The sequence below is a fragment of the Taudactylus pleione genome, unplaced genomic scaffold (assembly GCF_031769625.1).
Source record: "Taudactylus pleione unplaced genomic scaffold, aTauple2 ptg000638l, whole genome shotgun sequence".
NCBI classification, from domain to species: Eukaryota; Metazoa; Chordata; class Amphibia; order Anura; family Myobatrachidae; genus Taudactylus; species Taudactylus pleione.
In genome coordinates this window covers 3,530,888-3,547,097 of record NW_028285040.1, presented here as the reverse complement: position 1 = coordinate 3,547,097, position 16,210 = coordinate 3,530,888, and the positions used below count along the sequence as shown (strand labels likewise).

General features: G+C 44.9%; 1 protein-coding gene across 1 annotated transcript in view; it reads right to left on the bottom strand.

Moving 5' to 3' along the window:
• Positions 1–16,210, bottom strand: part of LETM1 (leucine zipper and EF-hand containing transmembrane protein 1) — a 48,849-nt gene that overhangs the window by 12,774 nt on the left and 19,865 nt on the right. Inside the window, exons 5-8 of the mRNA XM_088454970.1 lie at positions 15,386–15,523; positions 7,276–7,479; positions 6,519–6,638; positions 6,071–6,202 (exon numbers count right to left, since the gene is read on the bottom strand). Coding sequence (XP_088311096.1) covers positions 6,071–6,202; positions 6,519–6,638; positions 7,276–7,479; positions 15,386–15,523 — 594 coding nt within the window. The remainder of the gene's footprint in view (positions 1–6,070; positions 6,203–6,518; positions 6,639–7,275; positions 7,480–15,385; positions 15,524–16,210) is intronic.

Genomic DNA, 16,210 nt, shown 5'->3' with positions numbered 1-16,210 from the left:
GTTAGGGAGTAAATAGACATTACATGGTGATGTGCGGGATACAGGACAGCTCATACTGAGTTAGGGAGTAAATAGACGTTACATGATGATGTGCGGGATACAGGACAGCTCATACTGAGTTAGGGAGTAAATAGACGTTACATGATGATGTGCGGGATACAGGACAGCTCATACTGAGTTAGGGAGTAAATAGACGTTACATGGTGATGTGCGGGATACAGGACCGCTCATACTGAGTTAGGGAGTAAATAGACATTACATGATGATGTGCGGGATACAGGACAGCCCATACTGAGTTAGGGAGTAAATAGACATTACATGGTGATGTGCGGGATACAGGACAGCCCATACTGAGTTAGGGAGTAAATAGACATTACATGGTGATGTGCGGGATACAGGACAGCTCATACTGAGTTAGGGAGTAAATAGACGTTACATGGTGATGTGCGGGATACAGGACAGCTCATACTGAGTTAGGGAGTAAATAGAAGTTACATAGTGATGTACGGGATACAGGACAGCCCATACTGAGTTAGGGAGTAAATAGACGTTACATGGTGATGTGCGGGATACAGGACAGCTCATACTGAGTTAGGGAGTAAATAGACGTTACATGGTGATGTGCAGGATACAGGACAGCTCATTCTGAGTTAGGGAGTAAATAGACATTACATGGTGATGTGCGGGATACAGGACAGCTCATACTGAGTTAGGGAGTAAATAGACGTTACATGATGATGTGCGGGATACAGGACAGCTCATACTGAGTTAGGGAGTAAATAGACGTTACATGATGATGTGCGGGATACAGGACAGCTCATACTGAGTTAGGGAGTAAATAGACGTTACATGATGATGTGCGGGATACAGGACAGCTCATACTGAGTTAGGGAGTAAATAGACGTTACATGATGATGTGCGGGATACAGGACAGCTCATACTGAGTTAGGGAGTAAATAGACGTTACATGGTGATGTGCGGGATACAGGACAGCTCATACTGAGTTAGGGAGTAAATAGACGTTACATGATGATGTGCGGGATACAGGACAGCTCATACTGAGTTAGGGAGTAAATAGACGTTACATGATGATGTGCGGGATACAGGACAGCTCATACTGAGTTAGGGAGTAAATAGACGTTACATGATGATGTGCGGGATACAGGACAGCTCATACTGAGTTAGGGAGTAAATAGACGTTACATGATGATGTGCGGGATACAGGACAGCTCATACTGAGTTAGGGAGTAAATAGACGTTACATGATGATGTGCGGGATACAGGACAGCTCATACTGAGTTAGGGAGTAAATAGACGTTACATGGTGATGTGCGGGATACATGGTGATGTGCGGGATACTGCGCAGGACAGCTCATACTGAGTTAGAACCATGACTTGGATCTGTCCAGATTCATGAAATTCGTGTGGATTCAGATTTCTGGAGAACCGAACCGCACATCTCTTACATAGTGTATATTTGTGTATGTTTAGATGTGGTAGGGAATATAAATTGTAAATAACCAAATATTCTCTGTAAAACTGCAGAGTGTGTCTGCTATATAAATAATTGGTAACAAATAATCTTCCTTCTAAAATCCTTTAACTTTGTCTGCTATTTAAAACAAGAAAACTTTTATGTACTGTAGGCGTTTGTCATTGTTCTTCAGGCCTCATCCAATTGCCTGTTGTGATGCTGGAGATAGCAAATATAATGAAATGCAAAAACTGTATAGATTGTCCTTGTAGTGTATTCTGTGTTCTGTTGTTGGTGGCAGAAGTAGCTCTTTATTGTTTATAGCTCTTTTGGATGTAAAAGCCTTTGTATTTATTTATACAGTAACTTTGTTTTGGAGTAAAAATAGCTCTTTTAGGATTTATAGCACTTGTTCATGTTTAAACCCTTATTTGAAAGTCCACTCTAGGGTGATCATCTTTCTTTTGTAAATTTATTAACAATGTTCTTTGATTATAGCCCTTTTCTATTTAATCTAAAGCCCTTGAGTGGGTAAATGGCGCTTGTATTTCTAGATGTACTGTACAAACGGGTGTGTATCTTTTCAAATCCACTGTTATTATAGCTCTAAAAGACACTATCATAAAAAAAGAGCCAAAACAAAGCAAAGTCTATACTACAAGGACAACTAATACACATTTACAAATGTAACATCTCCATAATCATGGCCATGGTTATGGGAACCCACCATATCCAGGTAACCTCTGTAGGGTAGGTCCCTAACATACTAGGATTCAAATCCAGAGCACAGGACACCCCTAAATCGGCACAGCCGAGTCACCCCAGGGCATCGCTATAATGAGAAAAGTGAAGTGTGAAATAAAAAGTAAGAAAGTTGAGAGCAGCTGTGGCTGCATAGAAAGGTGAAAGGAAGAATGTGTTATAATGCGATGCCCTGAAGCAGATCAACCAAAGCAATCCAGGGGACCCACGCCCCAAAAATCAATCCAAAGTTGCACTACAGTATATAACTTGTAGGATTTACCTAAAATTGTGCCTAATACTACTAGTGTGCATATACAATACCAGACTCCATGCCTTTAAACCAATGAGGGAGGGGTGCTAGTCCAGGCTGAAGGAGTCTTTCCTTCAGGTGTGCAATGAAGCACATTAAATGGAGTGTATAGGAAAGATTCTTAGACTGCACACCCTGAATTATACAGTCAGGAGCATAAATATTGGGACATTGACAGAACTTTCAGATTTTGGCCTCTATTCACCACCACAATGGCTTTGAAATGAAACAAACAAGATGTGCTTTAACTGCAGACTTTCAGATATAATTTGAGGGTAATTACATCCAAATCAGGTGAACGGTGTAGGAATTACAACTTTTAAGGGGGCAAAAGTAATGAGACTATCAACTCAAAAGCTATTTCATGGACAGGTGTGGGCTATTCCCTCGTTATTTAATCATCAATTAAGCAGGTAAAAGGTCTGGAGTTGATTCTAGGTGTGACATTTGCATTTGGAACTAGTTGCTGTCGACTCTCAATATGAGATCCAAAGAGCTGCCACTATCAGTGAAGCAAGCCATCATTAGGCTGAAAAATCAAAACAAACCCATCAGAGAGATCGCAAAAACATTAGGTGTGGCCAAATCAACTGTTTGGAACATTCTTAAAAAGAAAGAACGCACCAGAGAGCTCAGCAACACCAAAAGACCCAGGAAAACAACTGTGGTGGATGACAGAAGAATTATTTCCCTGGTGAAGAAAAACCCCTTCACAACAGTTGGCCAAATCAAGAACACTCTCCAGGAGGTAGGTGTATATGTGTCAAAGTCAACAATCAAGAGAAGACTTCACAAGAGTGAATATAGAGGGTTCACCACAAGATGTAAACCATTGGTGAGCCACAAAAATAGGAAGACCAGATTAGAGTTTGCCAAACAACATCTAAAAAAGCCATTACAGTTCTGGAACAACATCCTATGGACAGATGAGACAAAGATCAACTTGTACTAGAGTGATGGGAAGAGAAGAGTATGGAGAAGGAAAGGAACTGCTCATGATCCAAAACATACCACCTCATCAGTGAAGCATGGTGGTGGTAGTGTCATGGCGTGGGCATGTATGGCTGCCAATGGAACTGGTTCTCTTGTATTTATTGATGTGACTGCTGACAAAAGCAGCAGAATGAATTCTGAAGTGTTTCGGGCAATATTATATGCTCATATTCAGCCAAATGCTTCAGAACTCATTGGACGGCGCTTCACAGTGCAGATGGACAATGACCCGAAGTATACTGCAAAAGCAACCAGAGTTTTTTAAGGCTAAAAAGTGGAATGTTATGCAATGGCCAAGTCACTCCCCTGACCTGAATCCGATTGAGCATGCATTTCACTTGATGAAGACAAAACTGAAGGGAAAATGCCCCAAGAACAAGCAGGAACTGAAGACATTTGCAGTAGAGGCCTGGCAGAGCATCACCAGGGATGAAACCCAGCATCTGGTGATGTCTATGCGTTCCAGACTTCAGGCTGTAATTGCCTGCAAAGTATTTGCAACAAAGTATTAAAAAGTGAAAGTTAGATTTAGGATTGTTTAGTTTGTCCCATTACTTTTGGCCCCTTAAAAAGTGGGAGGCACATATAGAAACCGTTGTAATTCCTACACCGTTCACCTGATTTAGATGTAATTACCCTCAAATTAAATCTGAAAGTCTGCAGTTAAAGCACATCTTGTTTGTTTCATTTCAAAGCCATTGTGGTGGTGAATAGAGGGCAAAATATGAAAATTCTGTCAATGTCCCAATATTTATGTACCTGACTGTATATGTATTCAGGGTGTGTGTATATGGGGTATATACTGGCTGCTTTTGCATGTAGCCCACAAATACTGCACAGCTTTATTATTACTCCACAATTTAGATGTCAGTTTGGAAACACTCCTCCCAAATCTAAATCTCTCTGCACATTTTACATCTGCCCCCCCTGCAGTGCAGCATGGTTTCACCAAGATGATCAGTTGAAAGAGATATCTCTCTCTATTCTCAACTCTTAATCAGGCCCTGTGTGCAATGTAGCTGCAATGAGTCATTCTCTCAATTATTACTCATACAGGGCCCGATTCAAGCCAAAAACAGGAGCAGTTCCTTTACCGGCTGCTTTTCACACTGACATTTAGAATGAAGCTAAGACCCGGCCCCTCCCAGCTATAAAATCTCTGCACATTATAAATCTGCCCCACCTGCCGCTGTACAACGTGAATTCTGATTTGCTCCTATTTCAGATCAGGCCCATAGTTACCAGCCTCTTATAGAGTTGCCATCTTGAAAACCAGACTACCAGCAATGCAAGATAAGTCGGAAGTCTTCCTCCACAGCAGACCGCCGGACTCTGAATACACCGCTGGAGACTAGTAAGTTACCACTACACCACCAGAAACGTTTTGTCATTTTAATAATGTCGATATTACATCAGAGCTGACATGCCAAGCACGGCGACATTGGAAATTTCAACAAAATAAACCACACACATATATATATATATATATATATATATATATATATATATATATATATATATATATATATATATATATATATATATATATATACACACACACACACACATATACATACATATATATATATATACACACACACATATACATACATATATATATATATATATACACACACACATATACATACATATATATATATATACACACACACATATACATACATACATACATACACCGTGAGGAAGCTGCTTACCATGGCACCAAAACAATGGTCGGGTTAGATAACATCCCTCAGCTAAACATAAGAGTACTACTGTTGCCGTAATACTTTGCTGCCAAGACTTATTTCTATGATGCCCTAGCTATTATAATTTCTATTAAGCTCCTGCTAATTACTTTAACACGTATTGTGCGTTTCATTTTGAAGTGGAAGTGTGTGTAAGTGTGTGTGTGAGTGAATGTATGCATGTGTTATAAATAAGTGGCTTTTCGCAGCATCTACGATTCATTAAGACAGAAAACGCTACTCATATCGGGGGGTCTCCGCCGTGTCGGCCTTCTCGTGCCATGTGGCACAAAGACGCTCAGTGTAGTAGGTATAATCTGTACTTGAAACTATTAAAACCATTTAAGAGGCAGCAACACTGCATATTAGTATTTATTTTGGTTGTGTAAATGTTTATATGAAGCGGATTATATATAAAAGACAGATTGTTTCTTTCATTTTGAAGAACAGACACTCAGCGCAATTGTGGATCAACACATTCCAGTAACATGTACCTAGCATGTACTAAGTACATAAGTACATGCATATTCAGGTGGAGAGCGAAGTTTCGCGACCTAATCACTGACGCGCCGTCATCCAACATCACCAGATATGTATTATAAAGTACGACCTGCACTACCAAGTGCATCTAACCAACGCCATTAGGAAAACAGTTAATAGTAGATCTTAGGCGTGGTCTACTTGTAATATTAAACACTACAACATTTGCCCAGACAGGGGGATCGTTCCCTTATAGGACATTCTGCATTGCCCGTACACTGACCATACAACCGCTGACACGGGAAGCAGAGTAATACATACCACGCTATCAGGTAACGTCTGCAGGGTGGTTTTCAGCTGATCGGCAGGAGAGAGTGTGTCCGGCAGATACAAAGCTCTGGATAAGAGCAGCAATGAAGTGGGGATCTCCTGATTTAAATGTAGTTCCAGCCACTGGAATAGTAAAGGAACAGATAAGAATCCTATCTTGCACTGCACACTTTATTAGCCCTTCATGTGCGGGGGTATTACCAGGGTGTCGCTCTCCGTTACTTCACACCAAGGTAATACAATACATTAACACTCTTTAATAAAACTATACTGACTACCTCTTTAAAGTGCAATAGACGGATTACAGAGATTCAACTGAAAACACAAAAAGGTAGAAGGCGGTATTTCTTCATTTAGGAGACAAGTATAGAAGTTCCCCGACCTGGGGGGAGAAGTTACAATGCAGGGATCTAGGGGACGGTTACCAGCTGTCTCTGACCTGTTTCAGTTGCTCTCTCAGCCGCTCCTCAGTGACACCGAGCGCCCTCATGCCCCTGGCACGACATGCCGCCTGCAGCTCTTTTACGTTCAACGTGTCCACTCCTTCATCAGATATCAGCTGCCATAGGAGAGAAAGCACAGCAGAGTCACACGCAGCACCTCAGACCGGGAGGGATGTCATATGCAAACACAGGCTATATAAGCAGCACAGTTCACCTGTTATCTTTTATTAGAGAACATCTTCTAACCTGTCCATGATTTTTTGTTTTCCTGTTAAGCACCTTCTGCGTTTTATTCTTCCTGGGAAAGTGACTGTTATGCCCCCTCCATATAGTAATACAGCTGTGATGTGCATAGGTAACGCCCATGGAACTTGGAAGGCAAATCAGCCTAGAGCGGGATCACCCTGTACGTCATAGCGCTACAACTGTGTGGCCCGGGAAAAGCTTACCTGTGAGTAACTATAGCATGTACTGTGCCAGGGGACCCCAAATGCTCGTTTCCCCACTACACCCTGTACAAGCCTCTGTGCAGCCTAAATAATCAGACCTGGTGACCAGTCCATTTTCATGGTGTATAAAGAGCATATCAACGCCCTGCGGGCCTCCGTTTCCCTGGCGCACACATCAAATGATCTTTTTAATAAATGTCAGCTTCCGATGTTTGAGTAATGTCTCAATGCATCGCAGCATTACAGGTCTTATGACGGCTTTCTAGACACGTAGAACGTAAAAACACATGAAAAGACTATTTACTTTGTCGTCTGCCTTAATGGACCTCAGCTTCATGGTGAGCTGGAACCGAAGGAAGTTATTTGTCCCGATGGATTGAAGTTCCAGGAGCTTACACAGAGCCACCAGCTGCGGCCTGGTCAGGTTGTCCAGGGTCAGCTCATCTTCAAACAGCTTGGAGAAGCGCACAATCTCCTCGTTACTGGGCCTCTCCCCAGAGTTACGGATCTGTAGGGAACAAACATATATTACTACACTGCCTTGTGCACTCTCCGGGTATTCAGGTTTGCTGGACGATGCCCAGAAATAACTAGGAAGCACTTGAAAGGAGAACATACGGCAGCACTGGCTGTTTAGCGGCTTCACTACAAAGTGTAAAACTGAGAAAACTTTTTCCATGACTGTCAAATTAACACTAATATCAATCGCTAAGTCACACTATAATTATACATTAAATATAAAAAGGTTTCACAAATCTTCCCGTCTTCTCCTTATGCCAAACACTTACCACAAGTTAACAAGCAATATCTAATAGAGCACAGTGATATATAAAGAAGGGTGGAAGTGGGCAGGTGCTACCACCATAGGGGAACTTTAACAGCTAGTTTTGTAAATGCTACAGGATGCTCTTTTATATGGGTTCAATTAGTATTCAGAATGCAGTGCCCCTTGAACGCTCTTGAATGTACAACCATAGAGGGCTGGGTGCGCTGGAGGCAGTACGAGTGCCATCTGTATAGTGGGCACGTTGTGTTACACTACTCAGGTGTCTGGTAAAACTCTTCAGCGTGTTTATACATTTACTATTAACAGCACAATAACAATGTCTGATATCAGCAGCGGCTTCAGGGGAGGAAAGGGCTGCAGATCACAGGGTGTGCTATAGAGTTATGTACATGTGGGCTATGGTACGGTGGCTGCAGATCACAGGGTGTGCTATAGAGTGATGTACATGTGGGCTATGGTATGGTGGCTGTAGATCACTGAGGGTGTACTATAGAGTGATGTACATGTGGGCTATGGTATGGTGGCTGTAGATCACTGAGGGTGTACTATAGAGTGATGTACATGTGGGCTATGGTACGGTGGCTGTAGATCACTGAGGGGGTACTATAGAGAGATGTACATGTGGGCTATGGTACGGTGGCTGTAGATCACTGAGGGTGTACTATGGAGTGATGTACATGTGGGCTATGGTACGGTGGCTGTAGATCACTGAGGGTGTACTATAGAGAGATGTACATGTGGGCTATGGTACGGTGGCTGTAGATCACTGAGGGGGTACTATGGAGTGATGTACATGTGGGCTATGGTACGGTGGCTGTAGATCACTGAGGGTGTACTATAGAGTTATGTACATGTGGGCTATGGTACGGTGGCTGCAGATCACAGGGTGTGCTATAGAGTGATGTACATGTGGGCTATGGTATGGTGGCTGTAGATCACTGAGGGTGTACTATAGAGTGATGTACATGTGGGCTATGGTATGGTGGCTGTAGATCACTGAGGGTGTACTATAGAGTGATGTACATGTGGGCTATGGTACGGTGGCTGTAGATCACTGAGGGGGTACTATAGAGAGATGTACATGTGGGCTATGGTACGGTGGCTGTAGATCACTGAGGGTGTACTATGGAGTGATGTACATGTGGGCTATGGTACGGTGGCTGTAGATCACTGAGGGTGTACTATAGAGAGATGTACATGTGGGCTATGGTACGGTGGCTGTAGATCACTGAGGGGGTACTATGGAGTGATGTACATGTGGGCTATGGTACGGTGGCTGTAGATCACTGAGGGTGTACTATAGAGTTATGTACATGTGGGCTATGGTACGGTGGCTGCAGATCACAGGGTGTGCTATAGAGTGATGTACATGTGGGCTATGGTATGGTGGCTGTAGATCACTGAGGGTGTACTATAGAGTGATGTACATGTGGGCTATGGTATGGTGGCTGTAGATCACTGAGGGTGTACTATAGAGTGATGTACATGTGGGCTATGGTACGGTGGCTGTAGATCACTGAGGGGGTACTATAGAGAGATGTACATGTGGGCTATGGTACGGTGGCTGTAGATCACTGAGGGTGTACTATGGAGTGATGTACATGTGGGCTATGGTACGGTGGCTGTAGATCACTGAGGGTGTACTATAGAGAGATGTACATGTGGGCTATGGTACGGTGGCTGTAGATCACTGAGGGGGTACTATGGAGTGATGTACATGTGGGCTATGGTACGGTGGCTGTAGATCACTGAGGGTGTACTATAGAGTTATGTACATGTGGGCTATGGTACGGTGGCTGCAGATCACAGGGTGTGCTATAGAGTGATGTACATGTGGGCTATGGTATGGTGGCTGTAGATCACTGAGGGTGTACTATAGAGTGATGTACATGTGGGCTATGGTATGGTGGCTGTAGATCACTGAGGGTGTACTATAGAGTGATGTACATGTGGGCTATGGTACGGTGGCTGTAGATCACTGAGGGGGTACTATAGAGAGATGTACATGTGGGCTATGGTACGGTGGCTGTAGATCACTGAGGGTGTACTATGGAGTGATGTACATGTGGGCTATGGTACGGTGGCTGTAGATCACTGAGGGTGTACTATAGAGAGATGTACATGTGGGCTATGGTACGGTGGCTGTAGATCACTGAGGGGGTACTATGGAGTGATGTACATGTGGGCTATGGTACGGTGGCTGTAGATCACTGAGGGTGTACTATAGAGTTATGTACATGTGGGCTATGGTACGGTGGCTGCAGATCACAGGGTGTGCTATAGAGTGATGTACATGTGGGCTATGGTATGGTGGCTGTAGATCACTGAGGGTGTACTATAGAGTGATGTACATGTGGGCTATGGTATGGTGGCTGTAGATCACTGAGGGTGTACTATAGAGTGATGTACATGTGGGCTATGGTACGGTGGCTGTAGATCACTGAGGGGGTACTATAGAGAGATGTACATGTGGGCTATGGTACGGTGGCTGTAGATCACTGAGGGTGTACTATGGAGTGATGTACATGTGGGCTATGGTACGGTGGCTGTAGATCACTGAGGGTGTACTATAGAGAGATGTACATGTGGGCTATGGTACGGTGGCTGTAGATCACTGAGGGGGTACTATGGAGTGATGTACATGTGGGCTATGGTACGGTGGCTGTAGATCACTGAGGGTGTACTATAGAGTTATGTACATGTGGGCTATGGTACGGTGGCTGCAGATCACAGGGTGTGCTATAGAGTGATGTACATGTGGGCTATGGTATGGTGGCTGTAGATCACTGAGGGTGTACTATAGAGTGATGTACATGTGGGCTATGGTATGGTGGCTGTAGATCACTGAGGGTGTACTATAGAGTGATGTACATGTGGGCTATGGTACGGTGGCTGTAGATCACTGAGGGGGTACTATAGAGAGATGTACATGTGGGCTATGGTACGGTGGCTGTAGATCACTGAGGGTGTACTATGGAGTGATGTACATGTGGGCTATGGTACGGTGGCTGTAGATCACTGAGGGTGTACTATAGAGAGATGTACATGTGGGCTATGGTACGGTGGCTGTAGATCACTGAGGGGGTACTATGGAGTGATGTACATGTGGGCTATGGTACGGTGGCTGTAGATCACTGAGGGTGTACTATAGAGTTATGTACATGTGGGCTATGGTACGGTGGCTGCAGATCACAGGGTGTGCTATAGAGTGATGTACATGTGGGCTATGGTACGGTGGCTGCAGATCACAGGGTGTGCTATAGAGTTATGTACATGTGGGCTATGGTACGGTGGCTGCAGATCACAGGGTGTGCTATAGAGTTATGTACATGTGGGCTATGGTACGGTGGCTGCAGATCACAGGGTGTGCTATAGAGTGATGTACATGTGGGCTATGGTATGGTGGCTGTAGATCACTGAGGGTGTACTATAGAGTGATGTACATGTGGGCTATGGTATGGTGGCTGTAGATCACTGAGGGTGTACTATAGAGTGATGTACATGTGGGCTATGGTACGGTGGCTGTAGATCACTGAGGGGGTACTATAGAGAGATGTACATGTGGGCTATGGTACGGTGGCTGTAGATCACTGAGGGTGTACTATGGAGTGATGTACATGTGGGCTATGGTACGGTGGCTGTAGATCACTGAGGGTGTACTATAGAGAGATGTACATGTGGGCTATGGTACGGTGGCTGTAGATCACTGAGGGGGTACTATGGAGTGATGTACATGTGGGCTATGGTACGGTGGCTGTAGATCACTGAGGGTGTACTATAGAGTTATGTACATGTGGGCTATGGTACGGTGGCTGCAGATCACAGGGTGTGCTATAGAGTGATGTACATGTGGGCTATGGTACGGTGGCTGCAGATCACAGGGTGTGCTATAGAGTTATGTACATGTGGGCTATGGTACGGTGGCTGCAGATCACAGGGTGTGCTATAGAGTTATGTACATGTGGGCTATGGTATGGTGGCTGTAGATCACAGGGTGTGCTATAGAGTTATGTACATGTGGGCTATGGTACGGTGGCTGTAGATCACTGAGGGGGTACTATAGAGTTATGTACATGTGGGCTATGGTACGGTGGCTATAGATCACTGAGGGTGTACTATGGAGTGATGTACATGTGGGCTATGGTATGGTGGCTGTAGATCATTGAGGGTGTGCTATAGAGTTATGTACATGTGGGCTATGGTACGGTGGCTATAGATCACTGAGGGTGTACTATGGAGTGATGTACATGTGGGCTATGGTATGGTGGCTGTAGATCATTGAGGGTGTGCTATAGAGTTATGTACATGTGGGCTATGGTATGGTGGCTGTAGATCACTGAGGGGGTACTATAGAGAGATGTACATGTGGGCTATGGTATGGTGGCTGTAGATCATTGAGGGTGTACTATGGAGTGATGTACATGTGGGCTATGGTATGGTGGCTGTAGATCATTGAGGGTGTACTATGGAGTGATGTACACATGTGGGTTATGGTATAGTGGCTGCATATCACTGAGGGTGTACTATGGAGTGATCTACATTCACCGTACCATAGCCCACATGTACATCACTCTATAATACCCCCTCAGTGATCTCAACTTTAAATCATTATATGGTCAAGATATAAAACATAATTGCGAAGGCCCCTACCCGGCTACTTCTTGATGCCACCTGGCTAGAAAACCTTTCTGGGGAGAACACTGAGGTGGTGTGCATCACAGTACCATCCACATGAATGGCAGGACCCAAGGCTTCCCAGCAGAACATTGCCCAGAGCATAACACTGGCTCCGCTGGCTTGCCTTCTTCCCATAGTGCAGAGGTTCCCAAACTCAGTCCTCAAGGCACCCTAACAGTCCAGGTTTTTAGGATATCCATGCTTGACCACAGGTGACTTAATACCTTTGTCAATCTGATTTAGCCACCTGTGCTCAACCATGGATCTCTCTAAATCCTGAACTGTTGGGGTGCTTTGAGGGCCGCGTTTGTGAACCTCTGCCATAGTGCTTCTTGGTGCCATCTCTTTCCCAGGTAAATGACGCACACACCCGGCTGTCCACATGACTTAAAAGAAAATGTAATTTATCAGACCAGGTCGCCTTCTTCCATTGCTCCAGGGACCACTTATGGCGCTCACGTGCCCATTGTAAGCGCTTTTGGCGGTAGCCAGAGGTCAGCTTGGACACACTGACCGGTCTGCGGCAACAGAGCAAGCTGTGTGTTCTGACACCTTTCTATCATAGGGCCGAATAGCCGTGGGAGGGAGCTCCGGCAGCTATTGAATACACTGCGCTGTTTTGGCGGCTAAAGGTTTACTTCTCGCACCCCCCCCTGGGAAATGCGAGGAGAAAACCGACAAAAGTGCCGGGCGCACAGCTGTTTGCTGGCTTAGCGCAGCGCTAACAGCCGCGCCCGGCAAATTAGTCAGAGTATGCTGGTTACCGCGCCGTAACACCCAGGTTAAGTCGCGAGAACAGACATTCTCTGGCTTAACCAATTCCCAACAAGGCACACAGCGCTGTGTATTGAATAGCTGGGGGAGCTCCCTCCTGCGGCTATTCATCATGAATTGAATTCGGTCCATAGTCAGCATTACCTTTTCAGCAGTCTGTGCTACAGTAACTCTTCTGTGGGATGGAACCAGAAGGACTACCCATCGCTACCCACTCGCATTAATGAGCACTATTGTCATTCCCTGGACCACTTATGATAGGAGCTAACCACTGGAGTACCGGTAACACCTCACGAGACCTGCTGTTTTGGAGATGCTCTGACAGTGGCCTACCCATCATAATTTGGCCCTTGTCAAAGCTGCTCTGATCCCTACACTTGGCAAAGTTTCCTGCTTCCAACACATCAAATTCAAGAACTGAGTGTTCACTTGTTGCCTATAATATATCCCACCCCCATTACAGGGGCCACTGTAATACGATAATGATATTCACTTCACCTGTCAGTGGCTTTAATGTTATTAGGCAGGATGCAGCAATGTGCAAAATGCAAACAAACCCCAGAAAATGCAGTTTTTGGGGGTGAGACCTTATTTCTCATATGCATTAAGCAACGGAATGCATGGTTGCTGTGGGTAACGCCATCTTCAGATGGCGTTACCATATAGAATCCTACTGATTTCAAATCGGAAACTGATGTGAGTGGGATCCAATCGGACCCCACTTACAAAGAAAGTGGTCCTTTGCATGCGTGCCAGTGGTAATTATGCCAGTATGCATGAAGGAGAACGCAAAGAGTGGTGGGATGCATCGCGCCCCAAATGCAATGTGTCATGCATCCCGCCCACTGTTCTGTGGAATGATTCGTATGTGGGCTATGGTGTGGTGGCTGCAGCTCAGGGTTATCATATGAACACAACCAGTTTGCTGTATGGCAGATAATCTACATCAAACATATTCCAGCAAGAACATGGGAACTTTCACATATACACAGAGACTATGGAGCAGTTAGAATTCAGGGCTCAGTGGCCCTTACACAGAATGTGCAATGGGAATGGTTTATGCTCAGTGTTCTTTAGAGATTACTTGAAGCTTCTGTCCCCACTCCGTTACCTGAAAATCATTTACAACCTTAAGGCCAAAGTACTTTGAAGAGAGAGTTAAGTAACTCAGCAGTTACTGGCTCTTATCTCCCTGTTCTTGCCATAAGACATCTAGTGTGTGACCTATGGTATACAGACCATGTGAATACAAAGCAGGAGACAACGGTCTATTGATCTATTCATTAGGGCAGTAAAGGGGCCTATCCACTAATAGACATTGTAATCGTGCTGTCGTTTCTATGTCTAGTGATGTGCCTACACTGAACGTTCACTTGTTCAGTCTAAGCATGAGATCACACGTTCACTCGTTCAGTCTAAGCATGAGATCACATGTGAGTGTCCAGCGTCATCAGGCTGTGACTGTGTTGTTTCCCTTCGGCAGTGGCTGAGCCGTGTGCTGTGTCTTGCAGAGAACGCAAGGAAGGCGGAGGTGACTGTACCCAGCTCACAGCATATGCTAGGTGCTCTCTTCATTGCAGTCTTTCCCTGATGGGATCGTCAGGTTGACCAGCATGTATGGGCGATGATAGATGGCAAAAACGACCAGCGGGCACGCACATCGCTGGTCGTTTTTGACATAAACATGACCGATTTGCGGGCGACTAACAAACTATTGCACGATAACGACGTCGTTATCGTGCAATCGCCTGTCAAAATTGCCTAGTGGATAGGCTCCTTAAAGGATTTCCATGTGCCTTGATAAAATTATCAGCCTTAATTGTCTATTTATACAGAGATAGAAGCCTTTTGAAATCCTATAAATCTCATCAGCAGCAACAAAACTGCAATTAGCCTGTCTGTAAGTTAAAGTGTCCTAGTCACTAACTCCTAGTTAACTGAACAGCTGAATCCGGGAACAACCTACAGTGATGTCACTAATTCCGAGTGAATGGATAGGCTGAATCCAAGTACAGCCCCCATCATTGCAGTGTGCTCTGCATGCCACAGGATAGGACCTGTATACACTTTGCATGATGGACAGTTTGCAATTATTCCTATGGGTTTGTGAAGTGCCACAGAGTCTCTAACCATTATGTACCCACCACCAGATAGTTGACCCCCTATAAAATGTTACCTTTTGGAAAAACGTGGAGAACTCTGTAGTCACATCTCCTTTGGCAGCCTTGTTCCTTAGTGCCAACTCCTCAATGGTGTCCTGCAAGAACTTGGCCAATTCCAGTTTCACTCTCAGCTCTTTCTTCAACCTCTCCTCCTGGAGGATACAGAATAGCAGGGTTATTACAGAATGTCAGACGGGTAACATTACGGTTGGAGGTGCTGCAACAGTACAAAGCGGGATTTAAATAGTGTCAGTATACTGTGCTGCAACACTGCCCCTAGTGGCTTAGTTTTCATATCTTGAAGGCCGCTTGCTTGACATGACCTAACTGTGGGGGGAATTCAATTCAACGCACTAGTGAATAGCGACGGGAGGGATTCCCGAAGCTATTCAATACACCGCGCTGTTTGGGCGCGCTAAGGTTTTCTTCTCGCACCCCCCAGGGGATGCGAAGAGAACTCCGACCGAAGTGCCAGGTGTGCGGCTGTTTTTCTACATAGCGTGGCGTAACAGCCGCGCGCCCGGCAATTTGGTCAGAGAATGCCGGTTACCGCGCCTTAACATGCTTGTTAAGGTGCGATAACCGACATTCTCTGACCACACGGTGCACTGAATTTAATAGCTCCGGGAGCTCGCTCCCGGCGCTATTCAATTCGCGTTGAATTGAATCGCCCCCTTTAATCTTTAACTGAGCTTCTCTGAGAAAAGTGAAGTCTTACGATTCAATTTAATTAAAATAGTACATATAGAGCGGAATTCAATTGATTTCGCGGCCCGCATCTCCCGTCTAAAGTGACAGGAGATCGCGGGCCGCTATTCAATTGTGCCATAATTTCACGC